General features: G+C 44.2%; 1 protein-coding gene across 1 annotated transcript in view; it reads right to left on the minus strand.

Moving 5' to 3' along the window:
• The window catches only part of PALD1 (phosphatase domain containing paladin 1), a 218,322-nt gene that overhangs the window by 112,711 nt on the left and 85,233 nt on the right, over nt 1-20,378 (minus strand). The window contains exons 2-7 of the mRNA XM_038411513.2: nt 13,503-13,697; nt 12,677-12,779; nt 11,586-11,765; nt 8,523-8,687; nt 7,569-7,729; nt 6,684-6,759 (exon numbers count right to left, since the gene is read on the minus strand). Of these exons, the coding sequence (XP_038267441.1) occupies nt 6,684-6,759; nt 7,569-7,729; nt 8,523-8,687; nt 11,586-11,765; nt 12,677-12,779; nt 13,503-13,697 (880 nt within the window). The remainder of the gene's footprint in view (nt 1-6,683; nt 6,760-7,568; nt 7,730-8,522; nt 8,688-11,585; nt 11,766-12,676; nt 12,780-13,502; nt 13,698-20,378) is intronic.

Genomic DNA, 20,378 nt, shown 5'->3' on the forward strand with positions numbered 1-20,378 from the left:
TTCAGGATTGATTCTTTGAGGACCTGCTCCATGATTTTTCCAGGGACTGAGGTTAGGCTGACCGGCCTGTAGTTCCCAGGATCCTCCTTCTTCCCTTTTTTAAAGATGGGCACTACATTAGCCTTTTTCCAGTCATCCGGGACTTCCCCCGTTCGCCACGAGTTTTCAAAGATAATGGCCAAGGGCTCTGCAATCACAGCCGCCAATTCCTTCAGCACTCTCGGATGCAATTCGTCCGGCCCCATGGACTTGTGCACGTCCAGCTTTTCTAAATAGTCCCTAACCACCTCTATCTCTACAGAGGGCTGGCCATCTCTTCCCCATTTTGTGTTGCCCAGCACAGCAGTCTGGGAGCTGACCTTGTTAGTGAAAACAGAGGCAAAAAAAGCATTGAGTACATTAGCTTTTTCCACATCCTCTGTCACTAGCTTGCCTCCCTCATTCAGTAAGGGGCCCACACTTTCCTTGGCTTTCTTCTTGTTGCCAACATACCTGAAGAAACCCTTCTTGTTACTCTTGACATCTCTTGCTAGCTGCAGCTCCAGGTGCGATTTGGCCCTCCTGATATCTTTCCTACATGCCCGAGCAATATTTTTATACTCTTCCCTGGTCATATGTCCAACCTTCCACTTCTTGTAAGCTTCTTTTTTATGTTTAAGATCCGCTAGGATTTCACCATTAAGCCAAGCTGGTCGCCTGCCATATTTACTATTCTTTCGACTCATCTTAGACCGGGTTTACCTCCTCTATCACCACTGACCTGCTACTTTCTGTTTGGCTTTAGGAGTAGAGCAGATCTATTGCATCTCTCCACCAGACACCAGGTTCTCCTTAGCAGCCCAGTTTTTGGGTACCTATTGTGTTGCTCGGTCACTTCAATTATAAATTTGACCTGCTTGTTTTATGGCTTAAGCCTTCAATTTCTCTTTTCATTGTAAAAAGAAAAGGAGTACTTGGGGCACCTTAGAGACTAACGAATTTATTTGAGCATAAGCTTTCGTGAACTACAGCTCACTTCATCTGAGCTGTAGCTCACGAAAGTTTATGCTCAAATAAATTTGTTAGTCTCCAAGGTGCCCCAAGTACTCCTTTTCTTTTTGCGAATACAGACTAACATGGCTGCTACTCTGAAATCTTTTCATTGTAGTTTTTGTTACACTAAAGTGCAGGGAACAAACAATAACTAACTAACTATGTTTGCTGGGGATTTCTGGAACCATGTAAGCCATACGATATTTTTGCAGCAGTACAGAAAAAGAATTAAATCTACTAGGCCAATTTTACCCCTGGACTCAGTGGAATTACACTGGAGTCAGTGGAATTACAACAAATGAATTATACCCCTAGCTTTCAAAGTGCAACAATATGCCATAGCTTCCAACCCATCACTCTATACAATACAGCATGCCTTCTAATACCCCATTCTGTATACAGAACTTGTAATTTATAAACCCCTATTAGGTATCCACGTATTGTAATAGAAATAATATTAAAGTATGTATCCATGTAACACACTGCCACTGCAGGGATGGGTGCAGTAAGGCAACACAGGATCGCTGCACACCTGTTGTGCTCTTTGCACCTAGTGGAAGAGAGCAACTAACACCACTTTGTCCTTATCCTTTCTTGGCAGACTCTTTTCAGTGAAAACGTTGCCATCAATGCTACTTCCTGTATTTCCAATGTGAGCTGGAAGTGGCTCTCTTGTTACACAGCAAGACCACCAAAATGGCAATTTCCCTCTTTAAAGCCTATACCTGAGGGAAGACTGGAACGTGAGGATATGACATTGACCCACCTGGTCTAGACTAGGAAATAGGTTGTATTGAAAAACATGATAGTTCAAGCATGTTATTAAACATGTTTTTAAACACTGCCTATTTTCCCAGTTTAGATCTGCCCATTCAGAAGAGGGGTAAGGAAACAAGGAAGGGGCCCTGGGCACATTAAAAAGTCCCAGTTCAAACCATTTGAGCATCCAATCAGAGAGCTCAAGCAGTTACACTCCAGCCCAGAGAACCATGGCCTTGAGCTGCTCTTGTCAACCCCAATAGGCCCTTAGCAAGGTGAAGTTCACTTGTCTGCAGACACGATGGCATGAACAGAAAATCCCTAGGAATTGTGGTCCTACCATAAGTAAGGGAGGAAATCCAGAGTATTTGAATTCTGACCTGGTATTCTGGGAGGGCAACAAAGTGAGCGAGTATTCACCCCTGGGCTACCACTACATACGCAGACTCTACCCCACACTTTTCCTACAAGCCAGAGAGGAGCTCTGCGCTCTGTTTCAATCTTAAAAAAAAAAAAAAAAAAAAAAAAAAAAAAAAAAAAAAAATCAGACACCCATCCACCCAGGCTACACAGCTGTTTCCTTGCTGCAGCCATACACACCTCCCGCCCCCACCAGATTCCCAGCCCTGGCCTATGCTGCCCCACTGCTCCCCTCTATTATCTCCACGATCATCTCCATTCTTCCCTCCCTGAGCCCTCCCATCCCCTATGGGTTTATTTCTCCCACAAACACCCCTCCATTGCTAGGCCCTGGCTTTTCTGCCCCTCCCCCACACCCTCCCAGATGCCCGTCCATCCAGGCCACATGGCTGTTTCCTTGCTGTGTCCACCCCCTCACCCAGACTCCCATCCCTAGACTATGCTGCCCCCTCATCCCCCTCCATGAACCCCACGATCATCCCCAGTATCCCCCCTTCCTCCCTCCCATTTTGCCCCGTCACTGCAAGAAAGAAGCTCACCAGAGCAGGGCAAGCTGACTCAGAGTACAGGCAAGGTACTCTTCTCCTGACCTGAGGAACGTACCTGAACACAACTGTAATTCCCTACCCCCTCTGGAATGTGTCACGCCCCCCCACCCCAGGTATCTGCACATTGAGTTGTTACTATTAGGTGCACTTTATAAATTAGATTAATAAAAAATAAATACACTTCAAGTAAATCGGATGGACTAGGAAGTGCAGAAATAGCATTTCTACCAAGTAAAGCAGCCATCTTGTGCTCTGGGTCTCAAGTAGGTAATGTCTTCATGGGGACCAAAAATCATTTCTGAAGAGAAAAAGCAAATTCCCCAAACCATCTTGAAATTTGTATATCCCCGTTCCTGCCTTTTGGCCTCTTAACACTCTCTAATTAGCCTGCGAAGGAATTAAAGCAAATGAAGTGCTCAATTCTTCACCTGCATTGTACTGCTCATTTCCATGGAATTATTATGTGCTCTCATTGAGATCCCACCTCAGGTCAACCTTGAGGTTTCAAGGGTGGATCACTCCAAAAATTGCCCAGTTTTGTACACTCACCCTGAAGCTCTAGCTGTGCCAGCCAGTGGCAGATTAGCCACTGGGCTAACGGACCCATGCCCAGGAGGCCCAGCCAATTGGGGGGCTCTGAAAAAATGGGCACCCCCACGCCTGTCTCCGCCCCTCCACGCCCAGCGCTCCAGGAGCACCGGAAGGACGGAGCAGGCAAGCCACCACAGTCCAACCCTACTCCCCAGCAGGAGCGCGTGCGGGTTGGGGGGGGAACTGTACTTGCTGTAGCCCACGGCCCCTCAAAGCCCTAATCCGCCCCTGGTGCCTGCTGTTGGAAACAGGATACAGGGTTAGATTTGTCTGACACAGAATGCACCCTTGTATTCACACCCTACACAATACTGTAATAATCTGTGTACAAGATATGCCTTGTGAGATGATATTTAAAAACTAATAACTCATTGGACAATAACATGATGTTGAAATATATGTAGTAATGTTATATATAAAGTTATAAACATAAGCTGAAATTAGGTCTGAAATGTGTTTACCAGACAAGTCTAGATAAACCAGTTTCTCAAAGACAAAGAAGATGAGGCCTCTAGCCAGGTGTCATTGAAGTTCATGGGCAATCACCTCTCAAGCAGCCATTCTTTGACAGGAAGTGGGGCAGGAACAAACAGACCTGCATCTTAGCAAACAACAGCATGAAACCTCTTTCACCACAAGTCTCCACAATGCCAACCTCACACCAGGAATGAACTTTACCTAGGGGTAACCCTTAGGAAAATGCATTTCAAAGGGGGATGGGACTATAAAAGTGAGGGACAAAAACACCCCAAGGTGTCTCTGCCTATCCATCTCTCTCTCTCTCTCTCTCTTAAGAAAACAAAAGAAACAGCCTTTGGACTTTGGGAGCAGATCCTGGCCTGAGAATTTGATCAGCAATGTTACTGGGAACATGTGGTAAGGGACTTCACTTTGAACCAAGTCTCATTTGTTAAATTTTAGTACTAGGAAGCTTTTTAATCTTTATTTCTCTTGTAACCTTTTCTCATTTTAATTCCTTATATTTGTACTCACTTAAAACCTATCTTCTTGTAGTTAAATACATTTGTTTTATTCTTTAATCAAGGCTAATCCAGTGTTGTGAACTGTGTAGGTAACTCCAGTTAGTGTGGCAAACTGTTGTATATTGATTCCCTTAGAGGGGTAATGGACTAATATATCTGGACTGTCCAGGAGAGGTTGCACAGTGCAGTACACACAATTAGGAGGAAAACCCGAGACTGGGAGTGTGCTGGGGTCACCCTACAAGTGGTAACCAAGGCTGGTGGAACCCAGAGTGTGACTGATGTGTAGCTGGCAATCTGCAGCTATACACAGACACTGAGGGTGTTACCTGCATGCTGGAAGGCTGTTTGTGAGTGGTCAAGGTGGGAGACAGAAAGCATTGAGACACACCCAAGTTTGCCAGGCATGAGTGAGACAGTCCCTCACTGGTCTTGATTGCACTCTTCAGAATGTCATACTGAGTACAGCAGCTCTTAATTTACAGGACTGACTAGAATTAAGCAGGAGTAAGTGATTAAGTGAGCTCTAGACCAAAAGCAGCTACCATACCTGGATCAAGACATCTGGAGACATTCTATCCGAATTACAAATAGAGAAATTAATGGATAAAGTAAATGGTCTAGGGAGAAAAAAAAAGGCAGAGTGGGAGATGGTGGAGGCAAAGAGAAAATAGATTTTGTATTTCATTTGTTTTTTTGGGAACTAGAAGCACTCAGAGCTCTCTGCGTACAAAAATGGTGATGTTTCCAATCAGTTGAGCAGGCATCCTGCTACATCCAGCACATATGCTCCAGAAAAGGCAGAGCAAAAAGGAGAATGCGTGAAAGAACATGAAGCAGAACGGAAAAAGTTTTGGAAGAACACAAGCCCTCAGTGCGCACCTCAAACAGGAATGAACTAAGATAAACACAGGTTGCTCAGTTTTTCTAATACATTGTGTCAGAGCAAGAACATGTGACTACATCTGAAGCAAAATGAACTCAAAGCAGCTGTTTATCATTTAGGGTTGAGACAATTTGAGTCTAAACAAAAAAAAAAAAAAAAAAAATCATCTCACTCCAAGGCAGATTTTGGTGCCAAGAAAGCATTAGTGACATTTTCATTGGTTCCTAGAAAAAAAAGGTCCATTCCACTCCCCTTAAATCCTACTGAAAAAAAAAAAAAATCTTTTGAAATTAACACAAAATAGATGAGTTTTCCTAGGGGCTAGTGTTTTGTACAGCCACACACAGGGGTTGGGCCAGGCAAAAGATGAGTGGTTATTTGTGTGAGGGAGTTATCTGGTGAGAAGCGCCAGAACAGCAGCCCTGAAGACTCAATCCCTCAGTTTATCCATGGAACAGGTACAACACAAGCAGTAGCAGTGCTAGCTTCCCCCGCAACATCCCACCAACGTACCTCACCTTCACCTGAAGAGACAACCTCTAAGGATCACTCTCCCCACCATAGTGCCAAACATAATGAAGGCCATTGTTAACCAGGAACAGAACTAAGGCCTCCAACTCAATTCAGAGGCCAATGAACAGTCACAAGATGGCAAAAACTTTTGACCACTATGAACCCAAGCCAGATGTGCATCAGCAATGTAGAGTATCCCAAACATGATTTTCAGACCCCAAGTATTTTAAGGGCCCCTGAGGCAAACCACCACTCCTGAGAACTTTACAATAAACAGCCAGAGTGCTGTGCTGTTCTCTTGGCATCTCTCACACGCTGCACTTGTGTGTCAGAGCTTGGATCAATCCTATCAGTAACTCTGGAAATCATTTTGGGACTGGATTCGATCCAACTATACCATACCGTTGCTCATCATGACAGGTGCTCCTTCCCGAACCACAGGGGTTCCACACTGTATTTCTGGCCAGCTACTACAAAGGTAGAAGCTTCGAAAGAAGTTTAAATACAGACACACAAGCTTGCCAACAGATTGGAATGTGGATCTGAAGCTGTGATAACTAACATTAAAACCATTCAACAAGTACACATTAAGCAGGCCATTGGTATTTTGCTTAAGACACTTGACCTCAGGGAGTGCTTGACCCTAACCCAGGCTCAGCCACTGACTCATGTGCCCTTGACAAAGTCATTTGCCTCCCCCTTAAGGCTTATCTCAGGAGGGAACCTGGCTTAAAAAAAAAAAAAAAACCACAGAAACCTCATTAGAAATCAGATGCTGCATCTGACCCAAGTAGCTTCTCTGGAAGGAAACAAACAACAAGCAGGTGACAGTGAAGTAATTTTTGTTAGCATGACCAGAAAGACCAGGAGCAATCTGATATTTTAACTCTAACTGCCTCCAAGCTGCTAATGTGAGACACGTTCTGCAGTTCCACAGTCTGCAGTCCTTACCCTGAGGAAATTGGTGAAAGCATCAAACTGTGCTTCTAGAGGTGCCCCATCCACAGGCAATGGCAGCCGATGGTACCTGCCAAACACAGTAAAAAGACATTGATCAGGATGTGAGCAAAATGCCATTCATTGAAAAAAAAAAAAAAAAGCAGAATTTACCCTCTAATCAAGTTCTAGAGCACAGACAACTGGAAATTCTGCCTTCTGATGTGTGTGAGGGCCTCACTTAAAAGATGAATGATGTAAAAAGAATGACTCTAAAAATAGTTACGCATTCAGTAATTGTCACTGTGTTTTTAAATTTAGAAGAGGATCATCAACATGTTTTGGGGCATCTTTCATGGTTATAAAAGTAGAGTGCTTCTGCCATTCATCCTTTGGGCGGAGAACAGCATGGTTTTATGAGGGTAGGAGAAATGCACATCCATGCTGGGGGTTGTTTGAGTCTCCTTCCCTCCCTTCACACCTCTCAGCCTTGAGGCTGCATAACACAATTTCCATTCTTCCAATAGGGTGGACTGGATAGAACTTCCCATCAGTGTTGCTCTCCAGCTGGACAGAAGGGCTCTTCCTTGCTTCTCTCTAACCAGAGTTCAAGTTATTACATGTTGAAATCACAGAATCTGTGACCTCTGGGAGATTGGGAGTATGACCCATAAATACATTTATGAGAACACCAGGTCTATGTTACAGTTCTGGGACTTTAGGAAAAATATTGATAAGACTGAATATTTGATTGGTTTCCTCGGCATGGCATAAATAAAACTTTGTTTTAAATAAACATGCAGAGGAAGAGAAAAGAAAGAGCAGAAAAGAAAAAGAGGAGGCTGCCAAACTACGTGGGTGATTTAAAGGCCAGGAACGTTTTGTGCGTCTGTGGGTTACCTGTAAAATGGCAGCAGGAAGACAGGCCTCTTGTACACCTCCTCCATCACATGGATGTCCTCTTCGCGCTGGATGGTCACGGAGTGCGGCTCATCTTTGAAGTGTTCAATGTCATTATAGGTGTAGTAAGTGTTCTCACTCAGCTGAGCAAAATCATGCATCTTCAGTAACAAATGCAACAAAACCACATTTAAAACAAACTGCTTTACTGTTTGATCCCCATTTTCAACTCCACCAACCTAGCAGCACATGGGAATCGCAGCTCTTATATACAGCATGTGCTGTTTTAGACAAAGGAAACATACAACTTGACTGGGCTCAACATATTTGTCACTAGAAGTTTGTTCATGCTACACAATCTGGCACAATGGGCAGTGCCCACTAACAAGAGGCTCAGGACTGGAACAGGAAGGAGGATGTTGCACATAAGGACCGAGGTGAATTGGTAAAATTGTGTGCAGACCTAGAACTGAAGTAGCAGGCATAAGAGCAGCTGCAGGTCTAGGTGGAGACACAATGGCAGAGCTGTACAGGTGTTCAAAGGTGGAACAGCATGGATGCTTGTGGGTCAGGACTTTGGTTTACTTGCAAAGCTGCATGAGCGCCCAGAGCAGGGATTCTTTAGGGCAGGAACAAAGTGCAATGTAAGATTCTGTGGGGTTTTAGCCTCTATTTCTTGGCCATTAAAAGTCACCAAGTAAAAGCGGAGAAATTATTTTTTAATATATAAATAAAAATCATCATGGCCCCTCCCAAGGTTCACTTCCCACTGGACAGTGAAAAAATCCTCCACTATACAGTGTATCAGAATTATCAGGTAGTTCCAATCAATTGTCCCCATTCCCTGCCAAACACACCCCTCAGTTCACCTCAGTCCCCAAAACCCAAACTGACAGACATCCCAGGCTCCACTATTTCATACAGTAGAACAGCTTCCTTATGCCTCTCAATCACCTCTTTCCGAATTGCAAGCTCCATGTTGTCCACTTTCACCCCTCTCGGCAGGCTGTGCAGGTTTTCATGCAAGTTCTCCTTTCCTCTTGGCGTGTAAGGCACAAAGTCGTTTTCCATGCGTAGAAATAGAACCGGCTCCTCACGAACACAGAAGAAGATGCACTCCTGCAAAGACACAGGTACATGCCAGCCAACATCCTCCAATGCTCCAGCTTTGTGAACGGTTGATGAATGCCTAGCTGAGCTCAGCATCTAGAGAGAGGAGACTAGACTAGAGAGACTCTTATTCTGGTTTTTAAAAGCTTGTGAGGCATATAGTGGCAGGCATGATATACTAACCTAGACAGATGGATACTGCTATGCCCTTTTTTTTTCCCCAGTCAAGCTGGGGAGTGAAGGTCTCAATGTCCAACACTGGGACAGTGCAAGGAAAATGTTAAAGAGACAGGATGGTTATTTTTCATTATTTGTTTTGTGTGTTCAGAGGAACTTAAGACCTTGAGTTTTAATCCTGTCACAACATGTGCTTATAACAGCCTTAAAAAGGTGTCATGAAAATTCACCAATATGTGCATTACCTACCTCCTGGTGCCATGATGAGGATGAGAATATTAATCATCAGTATTTGTCCTGGATGAGTGGGGGGGCATAAAAGTTTGGAAGGCTGCCTTATTTTTGTAGGTAATTATTTCAGTCACAGCTCTGAAGGCAGGGCCATTTTATGACTGGTGTGAATTGCAGAAGGCAAACCCTCTCTTTCATGTCACTCTCACTGCAATGGATAGTGCTTCCCAGCTGCCCAACTCAGTAAAAAAGAGGAATAAGAGGGATTAAAAATAAATCGGTAAGGGACAACACCACCAGAGCATCACTCAACTTCCATCCATATCCAAGTGAGTAGAGTGGCTTCTTTCAAGGCTAATGCTGCTATCTTGGGTATTCCACAGGGGGACTGCAGCTAATAACTTCCACAGGAGCATTCCACTCCTATGATTCCCCACCCACCAGTGCACAGAGTGAGGTTCCTGGGTCCCTCCCACTGCTGTCACACACCAACAGGCTTTTGTTTAAAACTAGAATTGGCCAGCAATGAGCTGTTTAAGTCAAAATACAAAGTCATAGCTACAGTGTATCACAACATCAGCAGCCTGTGGAGACTACACAGTTATTTTCACTTCATACTGTTCACAGTTACCCACAGGCCCAATATGTCAATGAAAATCAGAAGCTGCAGAACTCTAAAAGGACCATTACATCCAAACTCCTCAAACAGTTTAACTCACACTGACAAGCAGGAAATCCATCCTCGCCTCACCCTATTGAGCTTAAGGCTGCAGCACTTACTCTAAGTATCACTGCCCATTATGATGTGTAGGCACAGAGAAGAATGGCAGCTTTAACCTGCTTGTGTGAGCAAATGAAACACACTAGAGTTATTTTAAGAAAGTTAAACATTTAATGGACTCTCTTCCCCGCCTCCCCCATGTAGCACTCTATACCTCAAAGCAGAACCCTGGAACCCCCATATTCACCACCGTCATATAATTATTATATATTTTGTGCAAAGTATGCCTTGTGAGGTATCATTTTAAAAGTCTTGACCTGTTGAACACTAATGTCCTGTTGGATTGTATGTGCTATCATTGTATGTGCAGTTATGAAGTTTTGCTATACGGTGTGTTACTGAAATATGTTGTGAGGTTGGGAACACCCACAACCAGCCTTTCAGATACAAAGATGGAGTAGCCAGACATGCTAGTGGCCCATTAAAAGGAATCCACTTTCCCAACAGCCATCCCAGAAGACTTCTCAGACAGAACACATAGACAATGGAGAATATTTAACCAATGGGGGGCAGACCCCCACATCACAAGCATAGATCTTTCCAGCAAGCTGGAAGAAACTACAAAGAGGGGAAGTGACATCATGACTTGGCCTCACTCGCCCCACAATTCAACACCTGGAAACACATCTGGAGGACAAAGACTTTGAACCAGGGATGGGTGATCCCGGGCTGGAAGGCAGTTCCAGCCTGTATATTGAGGAATATACCATCTGTCAGGGTGAGACACTGCTTGATTCAAGTCCTATTTAGTTTATAGAACTTAGACTGCACATTCATTTCTTAGGTAACCAACATTGATCTCTATGCTGGCTACTTATAATCACTTAAAATCTATCTTAATCACTTAATAAATCTGTTTTATATTTTACCTAAAACAGTGTGTTCTGGTTGAAGTGCTCGGGAAATCTCAGCTCATTTTACAAAGGCTAGTGTGTGACCTCTCCACATCGAGGAAGGGGCAGATTGGGTGATGAATTTACACTGGTCAGGCTTCTGAGCAGGGCAAGACAGTACTGTTCTGAGGTGCAAGGCTGGGGAGCTCGGGGGAATTTACTGAAGACTCTCTATTGTTGGTTCATGAGTGGCTAGGACAAGCATTCATATAATTCAGTTGGGTGTGTCCCTGCCTGTAGATGTCTGTGTAAGTGCAGTACCTGCCAGAGGTTTATAGCTTGAAAACAGCAACACAGTGTGAGGGATACCCCAGGTTGGTGGGACAGAGGGCTGAGTGGCCCCACAGTCCAGATTACATACCAGGAGCCCTATCACACCCCTCTCCACATTAAGAAATACTGTGGAAAACCCATAGCAATTATTTTTTTTCACTGTAGGCCAGTAGTTTTCAAACTTTTTGTATTGGTGACCCCTTTTACACAGCAAGCCTCTGAGTGTGACCCCCCCCTTATAAATTAAAAACAAGGGAGTTTAATTTAATGTAATGGGGATTCAGGGCCGTCAGCCCTGTGGAGCTGACAGTTCGCCACTCTCATGTAACATCTACTTTATTATAAACAGCTTTTCAGTGCATCTGAGTTCACTCTACGAGGGTTCAGTTGGCCCTTGGAATAAATTTTGTAACTCCCGTTCTCATTGGTGGATGGGATTATATATGCACATTAAGAGGTGAATCTCTCATGTAAAATGGAACACTGTAATTTTCGTCACCTAGACAGTTGTGCATTTGGTTTTCTCTCTCACACTCAAACACACACTCCTACCTTGTGCCCATAGCTCTGGAGTTTCTGCAGCACCTGCTTGAATCCATTGAGACTGGGCTGTCCCATTCCAAACACTTCATACCCTCCTTTGGCCTGTCGGAAATTTGGAGCTCCACAATTGCCTGTAGTGTTCAAGACATCTAATTTACTGTATACATCTCTGACCATAAAATATTTCCCCTGCAAAATAAGTGGTGGAGAAAAGACAATGATTTGAGTGTGAAACAAGCAGCATTTTGTATAAAACAAAGCATCTACATAGAATTGAGCATATTCTAATTCAGCAGGGAGAGAGGGGGGCAAGAGATGACCAAGAAGTGTATTTCAACCACTTCACTCAAAAGCAGCTCTTCCTAGACATATGTTCAATGTGCCCATATCCCCATCATCCTTGATCACAAGCACATAGCAGAATGGGAAAGCAGAGTACCAGCAAGCAGAAACAGTGTCTGACCAGCTCATAGTGGCTGCTCATTCTAAGAAATGTAACACAACTTCAGAATTCACTTAGCCAAATGTGCAATGAAAAAAAACTTCTTCAGGTCTTTCCCCTGAAAGTGATTAGTTTATACACTGAAGCAGCAAGTCGGATTCAATTTCAAAGCTGAGTGAAATACCCATATGAAGCTTAGACCGCCACATGAACACAGCCTAGAAATGAAGGTTTCCACATGTTTGTAAACATCAGCCTGTCTGCTCAGAGAGATTGCAAAGCTGCCTGGGGTGAAAGTGTTCACATAACTCAGCACACTAACCTCAGTTGCCTCTCTCTCTCTCTCTCTCTCTCTCTCTCCCCCCTTTCCTCTCCTCTCCCCAAACAGCTTCCCACCTCCACCCCCACAAGCATAGGGACCCCTTTTGGGATCAAATTAGCTGATCCAAAGCCTCTAAGGAAACCTCACTCCCAGCCCCTGATAACAATGCTTGCAGGGTTTGTGAAATGAATCCCGTGGCATCTGCACAGCTGTGTTACCCTTCCCTTAGCTCATAAAATGCACAGTATAATTTTCACCTCAGGTAATGTGACTTGCTTGCTCTAGATACACTGTGACAAAGCATGCTTATGGCACAACAAGGTTAGCAGCCTTTACCTGTACAAGGTAGTGTTCCAACGTGGTCTCTGAAATCCTCCCCACTGTGTAGTTGGCCTTCAGCAGGTCATCATGAATCTGAAATTCCTCTTTGCAGTTGTAGCTGTGAAAGCCACACACCAAAACATACAGCATTTAAGACAAAGACTATTTCTCCAGTAAGCATGGGGATCATGGACCAAGAAGGTCAAGGGATTGAAGCTCAGGGACACAGGCTGTGAAAAAAGCCATCCATCTCTATCCTATTCACTTGGTAAACCCCAAGTACAATATAGTGTCTGTAACTACAATCACTGGTTGAAATTTTATGATGTGACCAAAATTAAATTGCGTGCTATACATGGTAATCACCACCACAGATATGCTACACAAGCTGTGGGGCAGAACAGTTGCTGGCAGCACAGAGATAATTGGCAGAGGCTTCGACAAGCCAGAGCCAGGCTGCTCCAACGGGACAGGGTGGAGAAAGTGGGATGGGAGAAAAGGATGTCCTGAATCCTGCACCCACCAAATAGTCTGCTCATCTGGGGATGCAGGAGAGGGGAGAGAAAGAGGAGCCTGGGTCTCTTGAAGGCTGCTCCTGCAGGGGAAGCAGGAGGCAGAGAGAGGCTGTAGAACTCGCTGCTTCTCCCCAGGAGATTAATTGTGGGAAGGTCTGTTCTCTCAGCACAGAGAGCTGGGGGGGTTGAGAGGATGAGAGGAGGAGAATCTCCAGTCTTCAACAAAACCAGTAGGGGAATGCTCCTAGAATGTCAGCAGAGGATGCTGACAGGCTGGGGGAAAGGTTATGTGATTTACAGAAGCACTCCAGCCTGAAGCTACTCACGTGATGACAACAGGCGCCACCTTGTTGGTGATGATGGACTTGGCTTTGTTGTTGTGGAGGCCAACCGTCTGGCAGGAATGGATGCTAAGCGAGTGGCGGTCCTCCATGGTCCCGTTGCCGTGAACGTTCTCAAACGTAGCTGCTGAGACTGTTTGCTGAGCTGTGCTGGCAGTTGTACCCATAATCCACAGGCAGCTTCATAAAACAGCCAGGAGACCAGGCAGTAGGAAAGGGAGGAGAAACGATGAGACAAAACATTAGGGCTGATCTAAAGAGGACTTAACGCCAACCAAACGTCACGGCAGAATTACCAGATGCTACACTTTAAACAGGCTCAGATCTGACACTGTACAGACAATTGTTGACCATGTCTCCCCCTTTAAAGGTTACGCACAATTGGATGGTTTTAATGCTCCTTAAAGCGTGGGTAGAGCCAGACAGAGTGCGGGCAGCTGCCTGGGCAGATTCCGCCTCCGTTCACATATACCCCTCTGCCCATGCAACTCAGTTGTATCCTTCAGCTCCCACAGCCAACACCCAGGTCACTCAAACAAACATGGGGCTGGCCATCCCTCAATCCAACCCTGCTATTGTAGGCCTACAGCCTCTCCTGAGCAACAGAGGCATGTCAGCCTATGGGGACTCTGACCAGGCATCAGACAGACAACTAAAACACACACATCCCCATGTTTCATTGGCGAGTGATCCATGTGAAACTGAGCCCAGGAGGTTTAACTCACCTTTTCCCAATTTTCAAAACATAAAATAAAATTGCAAAGTAACAATGGCCTCCAAAGAATATATGAATTAATCTGGCATTTCAGGATATGGACATACATGGTCCCCTTGGTCATGAATGCTAAGCTATCTTGCTGTTTAAGGGTTGGCTGAACTCCCCTCTCCTGGTTTAAAGTAGGGTCTCTGTCCCTCCAGTTCAAAGAATACATAAGCACGTGCCACTGCAGTCTCCCACGCTGTCCCAGCAGACCTAGGTGCTACCCTCGCTCTGCCACTGAGTTGCTGAGGATGTGTCTACACAGTGAACGGCAACCCGTGGCAGTGAGTCTCAGAGTCTAGGTCAACAGGCTGGGGCAGGCGGGGCTGTTGTGCTACTGCACTACAAATATCTGTGTAGACATGGTAGCTACGGCTCTGAAGCCCAGCCCCCCTTTCTGAAAGCCTGGGGGGGTTGGCTTCAGAGCTCAAGCTCCAGCCCGAGTTGCAACATCAGCACAGCTGTTTGTAGCATGAGCTCTGCAAACCCAAGTCAGCCAACCCAGGTTCGAAGACTCACTTCCCACGGCTGACACTCACTGTTTAGAAGTACCCTTACAGTGGCTTTGGGCAAAACACAACAACTTCTGTGTGCCTCATTTTCTCCATCTGCTTTCCCCTTTGCACAGGGCTTTGAAAGCTACTGATGAAAGGTTAGGTCTACACTGCAATTGAATACCTGTCGCTGGCCCAGACCAGCTGACTCGGGCTCAAGGGCCTTGGGCTAAGGGGCTGTTTCACTGCAGTGTAGACATTCCAGCTTGGTCTGCGGCCCAAACTCTGGGACCTTCATGCCTTGCAGAGTCCTAAAGACCAGGCTCCAGCCTGAGCCCGAATGTCTACACTGCATTGAAAACAGTCCTTTAGCCCAAGTCCCAGGAGCCCAAGTCAGCTGGCACAGGCCAGCCATGGGTGTCTAATTGCAGTGTAGACATACTGAACAGCACTAAGTATTGCTGATGTCCCCAGTAAAGTCCTGGAGGGGAATGAGAGATTGCCCTCAGAGCAAGGCCCTTTTAACTTTAGAAAAAGGGATAGGAGCAGAACAGGACCTGGCCTCTTACTCAATCCTTAGTATTCAATTCAGTTGTCCCAGCAGTCACATTGCTCCTCTTGGTTTTCCCTCATTTTTAAAAATAGTTCAAAGCCCAATCTAGGGGCTACTGAAAGCCTTTATGAATGGAGTCGGGGGAAGGAAGGATGGGATGGACTGAATTCAGGAATGGAATGATAGGGCTCCTTGGTTAACATCTCTTGTTATCTCAGACGTCAGCCATGTTGTACATATCAGAGCACAAGATTTGCTCATTCAGGGAAGAGTCCAGCCAGCCTTCTTCTTAGGACAGTCCTAAACCTATAACATAACATGATGCAAGTTCCTTAACTGAGTGCCCCCCTTTGCACAAACACAAGCTGACGGGGCATGAAGAAATGAAGATGCTTGAGTTTGGAAGGAGACGAGCTAAGCAGGCATGCGAGCTATTAGTGGGGACTCTGCTATTCTGGGGGGAGGGTGTCTTCAACTCTCCTCTAGCTGCAGACTAACTATGCTCTTACACCCAAACCTTCTCTAGATGACAGCACCCTTCCAAACACAACTCATCAGCTCCCACCCACTCCCTTCAAATTCAACAGATTCTTGGCAGGATCTTTGAAACTGGTAACACGCCACTCGCCCCAAAGGACTCTGGTGAGAGACACAGAACAAAGATGCCTTTGCAAGGGTCAGGAGAACGCAGAGTCTAGCCATCTGCTTCCCTGAGGTCTTCAATTGCTCTTAGCCACCACCTGGGAATAAAACAGCAGACACACACGAGCATCTTTCCAATGATAACTAAATAGAGAGCATGAGACTGAACTAATGGTGACGGAGGCTGGAAATTAATATGCAAAAGGAAAATGAAAACAGTTTTTCCTACATAGAAATACTGACGTCTCAGACTAATTTCAAGGGATATGAGGAAGCTGCAGGGAGAGCTGTATAGGATCCAAGGGAAGCGTTGCAAAAGCTAAGATTATATTCCATCTGAGGAACTGGGCTAGAAGAGCAGGGACAAGTGCTTCAGTCGCTCCCTGCTGGCTGTCATACCATAAGGGAAATATTCTATCTCTGAAGATAGAGCTTTAGCAGTGGGTCTTACAGAAAGGTTGGATGCCTATATTTTTTCCTTTTGTTTGCTCATGGACGGTTACTCTTCAGTACTAGGAAGCACTGATCCTATACCACTGTCATCTGGCAATACTCCAGCAGAATGACTACACACCACCTCAACCTGGTTAAGTTATGGGAACTGTGAAGGCGGGGAAGAAATGCATTTCAGATCAAATCAGCCCATTCCAGAGGTTCTCATTTGCTCCCCCATCATATAAAACTCTTCACTCATATTATTATGAATCCCTCTATCTGGAAGGGTTGTAGGGAACTCCCTTAGTCTACCTACTAACATAGGGACATCTGGTGAGGGAAAATATGGACCTCTAAACTCCATTCTACCAAGAGAACCTACCAGAGGGACATTTTGCTTTAAGATTTGGGGGAGGGAGGGAGTGGTGAACAGAATAGGACAATAACTACCAAGGATCCATTGTCATATATATTCTTGAACATCTAAGTTTGTTTCAGAGTAGCAGCCGTGTTAGTCTGTATTTGCAAAAAGAAAAGGCGTACTTGTGGCACCTTAGAGACTAACAAATTTATTTGAGCGTAAGCTTTCGTGAGCTACAGCTCACTTCATCAGATGCAGTGAGCTGTAGCTCACGAAAGCTTATGCTCAAATAAATTTGTTAGTCTCTAAGGTGCCACAAGTACTCCTCATCTAAGTTTGGGTCACTCATACCAGCCAGCAGGTGGCACCATTACGTGATATGAAGCTTTCCCAGTAGCAAAAAGCACAAAGTACTCCCAGCACCTTCTGCCTCAGAGAAGGAAGATTAGCATTATTGTTTATTTGTACAGTGCCAAACAGTGTGTTAGTTACTCTACAGACAAGGTCCCTGCCCCAGACTGAAGATGCTTTAAAGAGTAAATATTAATATTTATTTTGAATGTCCAAGTGACTTTTTCTTCCTAAGCCTCTCACCTCATTTCCAAGTTTGATTAAAGTTTCTGCCCGTGTTTCTTTATTTTATATTAAGATGCCCAGCTAATATGGTAATTCTGCCTCCTAACAAAAATGTTCTGGTTTTTTAAAAAGGTGACCGAGTTCACCGAATATTGATTGTGGTTAATATAAATTGAAACACTTTCCTCTCCTGTCGTTTGGTAATGTTGCTTTTTTAGTAAAGTTATTTTAAGCCTCCATCTAACTTAGTTTTCCTGGAGCTAAGAACTCCATTCTACCTCCCCAGGCCCAATCAAGCATTTATATTCATGCCTGATACTTCAGCCAGCATGACTTTCACTTCTGACAGTAAATAAAATGTCAGGGATATAGCAGTCTCATCCAAATTCAAGACAGTGGAAGTTAAAGGCAAGGAACACTATTTTCCCCTTGGTATAAACATAATTAAAAAGTGGAAAGGCACCAGGTCCAGATAAGATCCCAACAGAGGTTCTTAAGGGAAATTTGAAGAGCACAAGACATTTTGATGGGCATCTTACAAAAGACATGGGAGGAGGAGGAAGAAAAAAGTACTAAAGGAGTTGGAAAAGGGTCATACAGTGAAGTTGCCAAAGAAAGGAGATATCAGTCAGTTTGAAAATTGAGGGATATTCAATTGCTGTCTATCCCAAGTAAGGTTTTTACATGCATCATTCTAGACAGAAGAAAGAAAGCAGTATGTTCAAGGTTATGACAAGAACAGATAGGGTTCAGACAGGAGAAATCATATATAGATCAAATAACTCTACGTATCATCACAGAACTGTTGATTGAATGGCAAACACACCTTTACATGAATTTTATAGCTTTCCAAAATGCCTTTGATACAGTGAATAAAACAGTTTAGAACAGAAATTTCTGAACATCATTCACAGCATCTATGAAAATATAACATGCCAAGTAATATACAACAGCAAACTGGTGTCAGACAGGGATGTCTTATGTCACAGATAATCATTTTACTGATAGCAGGTGGTGTAATGAGAAAGACCACAGGATAAACAAGTTGCATACAATGGACTTTCACACAGAAGTTAGAAGACCTTAACTTAGCAGATGACATCAACTTGCTATCCTATACCCACAGAAACATGTAAGCAAAAACAAATGTATTCAGGTCTATGCACAATTAGTAGTGTTGAAAAATCAAGACCAACTGAGAAAACTAAAATGATGAGAATTAGCACACAAGAAACACCAGCAACACTTTCTAGGACTGACATTGAAGGGGTCAGATATTTCCCATCTTGGCAGCATTGTAAGTACAACAGGAGGAACAGACGAAGGCATTAAAGCCAGAATAGTGAAAGCCAAACACGCCTGCCTAACTCTAAAGCCAATCTGGAGAAACAAATTTTGTCCTCCAAACTGAACTTTGAATATTTAACACCATTGTAAATGTCAGTTGTCTTATAAGAAACGTGGAGATTTATTAAGGCCTTACTACCTAGACTCCAAGTTTTTATAAACAACTGCCTTAGACAAATTCTCAATATCAGATGGTCAGAAAAAAAATTCACAAAACGAACTCCGGAGGAGGACAAAACAAAAATGGAGAAGGGTAGGACATACATGGAGGAAAGACCCAAATAACAAAGTTACGCAGGCATTGGACTGGAATCCCTAGATCAAGAGGTGATGAGATAGATCCAGGGCTCCATGGAAGCGCACAATAGAAGCGGAACTGAAAGCTATCAAAATGACAACAAGAAGCTAAGACAGAAGCAAGAAACTGTCAAAGATGGGAGGCAATGTTGAAGGCCCTATGTTCTGCATGGAATAGAGAGAGATAAGTCAATTAAGGCAAAAGCGGTTGCAGCTCCCTAGCTGTTCTAGAGAGAGAGTGCATGAAATGCAATCCATATAAACACCCCCCTCCCTAGGGTTTGCCTTCATTTGTTAGCTTGGCTGTTCATTAGGCTTCCCTATAGATTCCTCTGTCTCAAATCCTAGATTCCTCTATTCTATAACCTCTTCCATCTCACTTACATTCAAGATGGCATTAACAAGCCAAACCTACCACAATAAATCAGCAGAAGTCAGTCAGCAATTCCCTGAAGGATTTCAACACCTGCTAACAGATTGGGTCAACTGCTGCCCCAGCTGCCCTGATTACACCTGGCATTTGTGACTTTATAGATGCTAGTGACTAAGTATTATGCAAATATAAATACTGTCTATTCTGGAAACTGTGGTTAAGTAATCTGAAGTGGTCTTGGCTGCTGTTTACATGGATTTGGTGATTAAATAACAGGTGGTATTTTGATTGTTAACTTCTTCATGATTAATTCTGGTCTCTTTGGGAATTTTTGATGTACATCTGGAGTAGACATTGTGCAACCGTTGTTTGACTTAGGGCTTATTCCATTCTGCTCAAGGAATGCCAATTTTCCCTGCTCCAGCCTACATTTGGAATATGTGTGGAGTGGAAGACGACATCAAGCTAGCGGACTGCTTGCATTCACGTGGCATTGCTCTCTTCAAGGAGGGTGGAGAGGAGGCAGATTTTTATCATTCCATCATTAACAGAATTGCCTAGAGGCTGCTTTGCAGCCTTACTGGCAGCCTCCAGGCCAGTAGTGTATATCCTCCGATTTGTCAAAGCTGGTTCAGGTGGTCTCTACTGATCCAACCCAGCCTCTCCAACCATGCACATTCTCCTCCCCTGTACTTGCCCCACAGGCAATCTTGACAGATTAAAGAAAATATACAAAAGTTTAATCAGAGTTTGGTAAAATATTATTATTTCCTTTTACCATCCCATAACTGCTAATCACTGGGAGATGTGTGAATTGAAAATATAGCAGCTGTGTGCCGGCAACTCTGGCGCCTTTAAACACAGGCTCACATGCAGCAATTGTTTCCATGGATTGTTTCCAACACTGCTGTTGAGGTGCATCCAGCCTTCCAGTGTTTGTAGAATACCACTTAGGCACTCTACAAGAAATAAATAATAATAATGATAATCATCATCTAGTAATGTTTCTCCACAAAGTACCAA

Source organism: Dermochelys coriacea, chromosome 7, assembly GCF_009764565.3.
Source record: "Dermochelys coriacea isolate rDerCor1 chromosome 7, rDerCor1.pri.v4, whole genome shotgun sequence".
Lineage (NCBI taxonomy): Eukaryota > Metazoa > Chordata > Testudines > Dermochelyidae > Dermochelys > Dermochelys coriacea.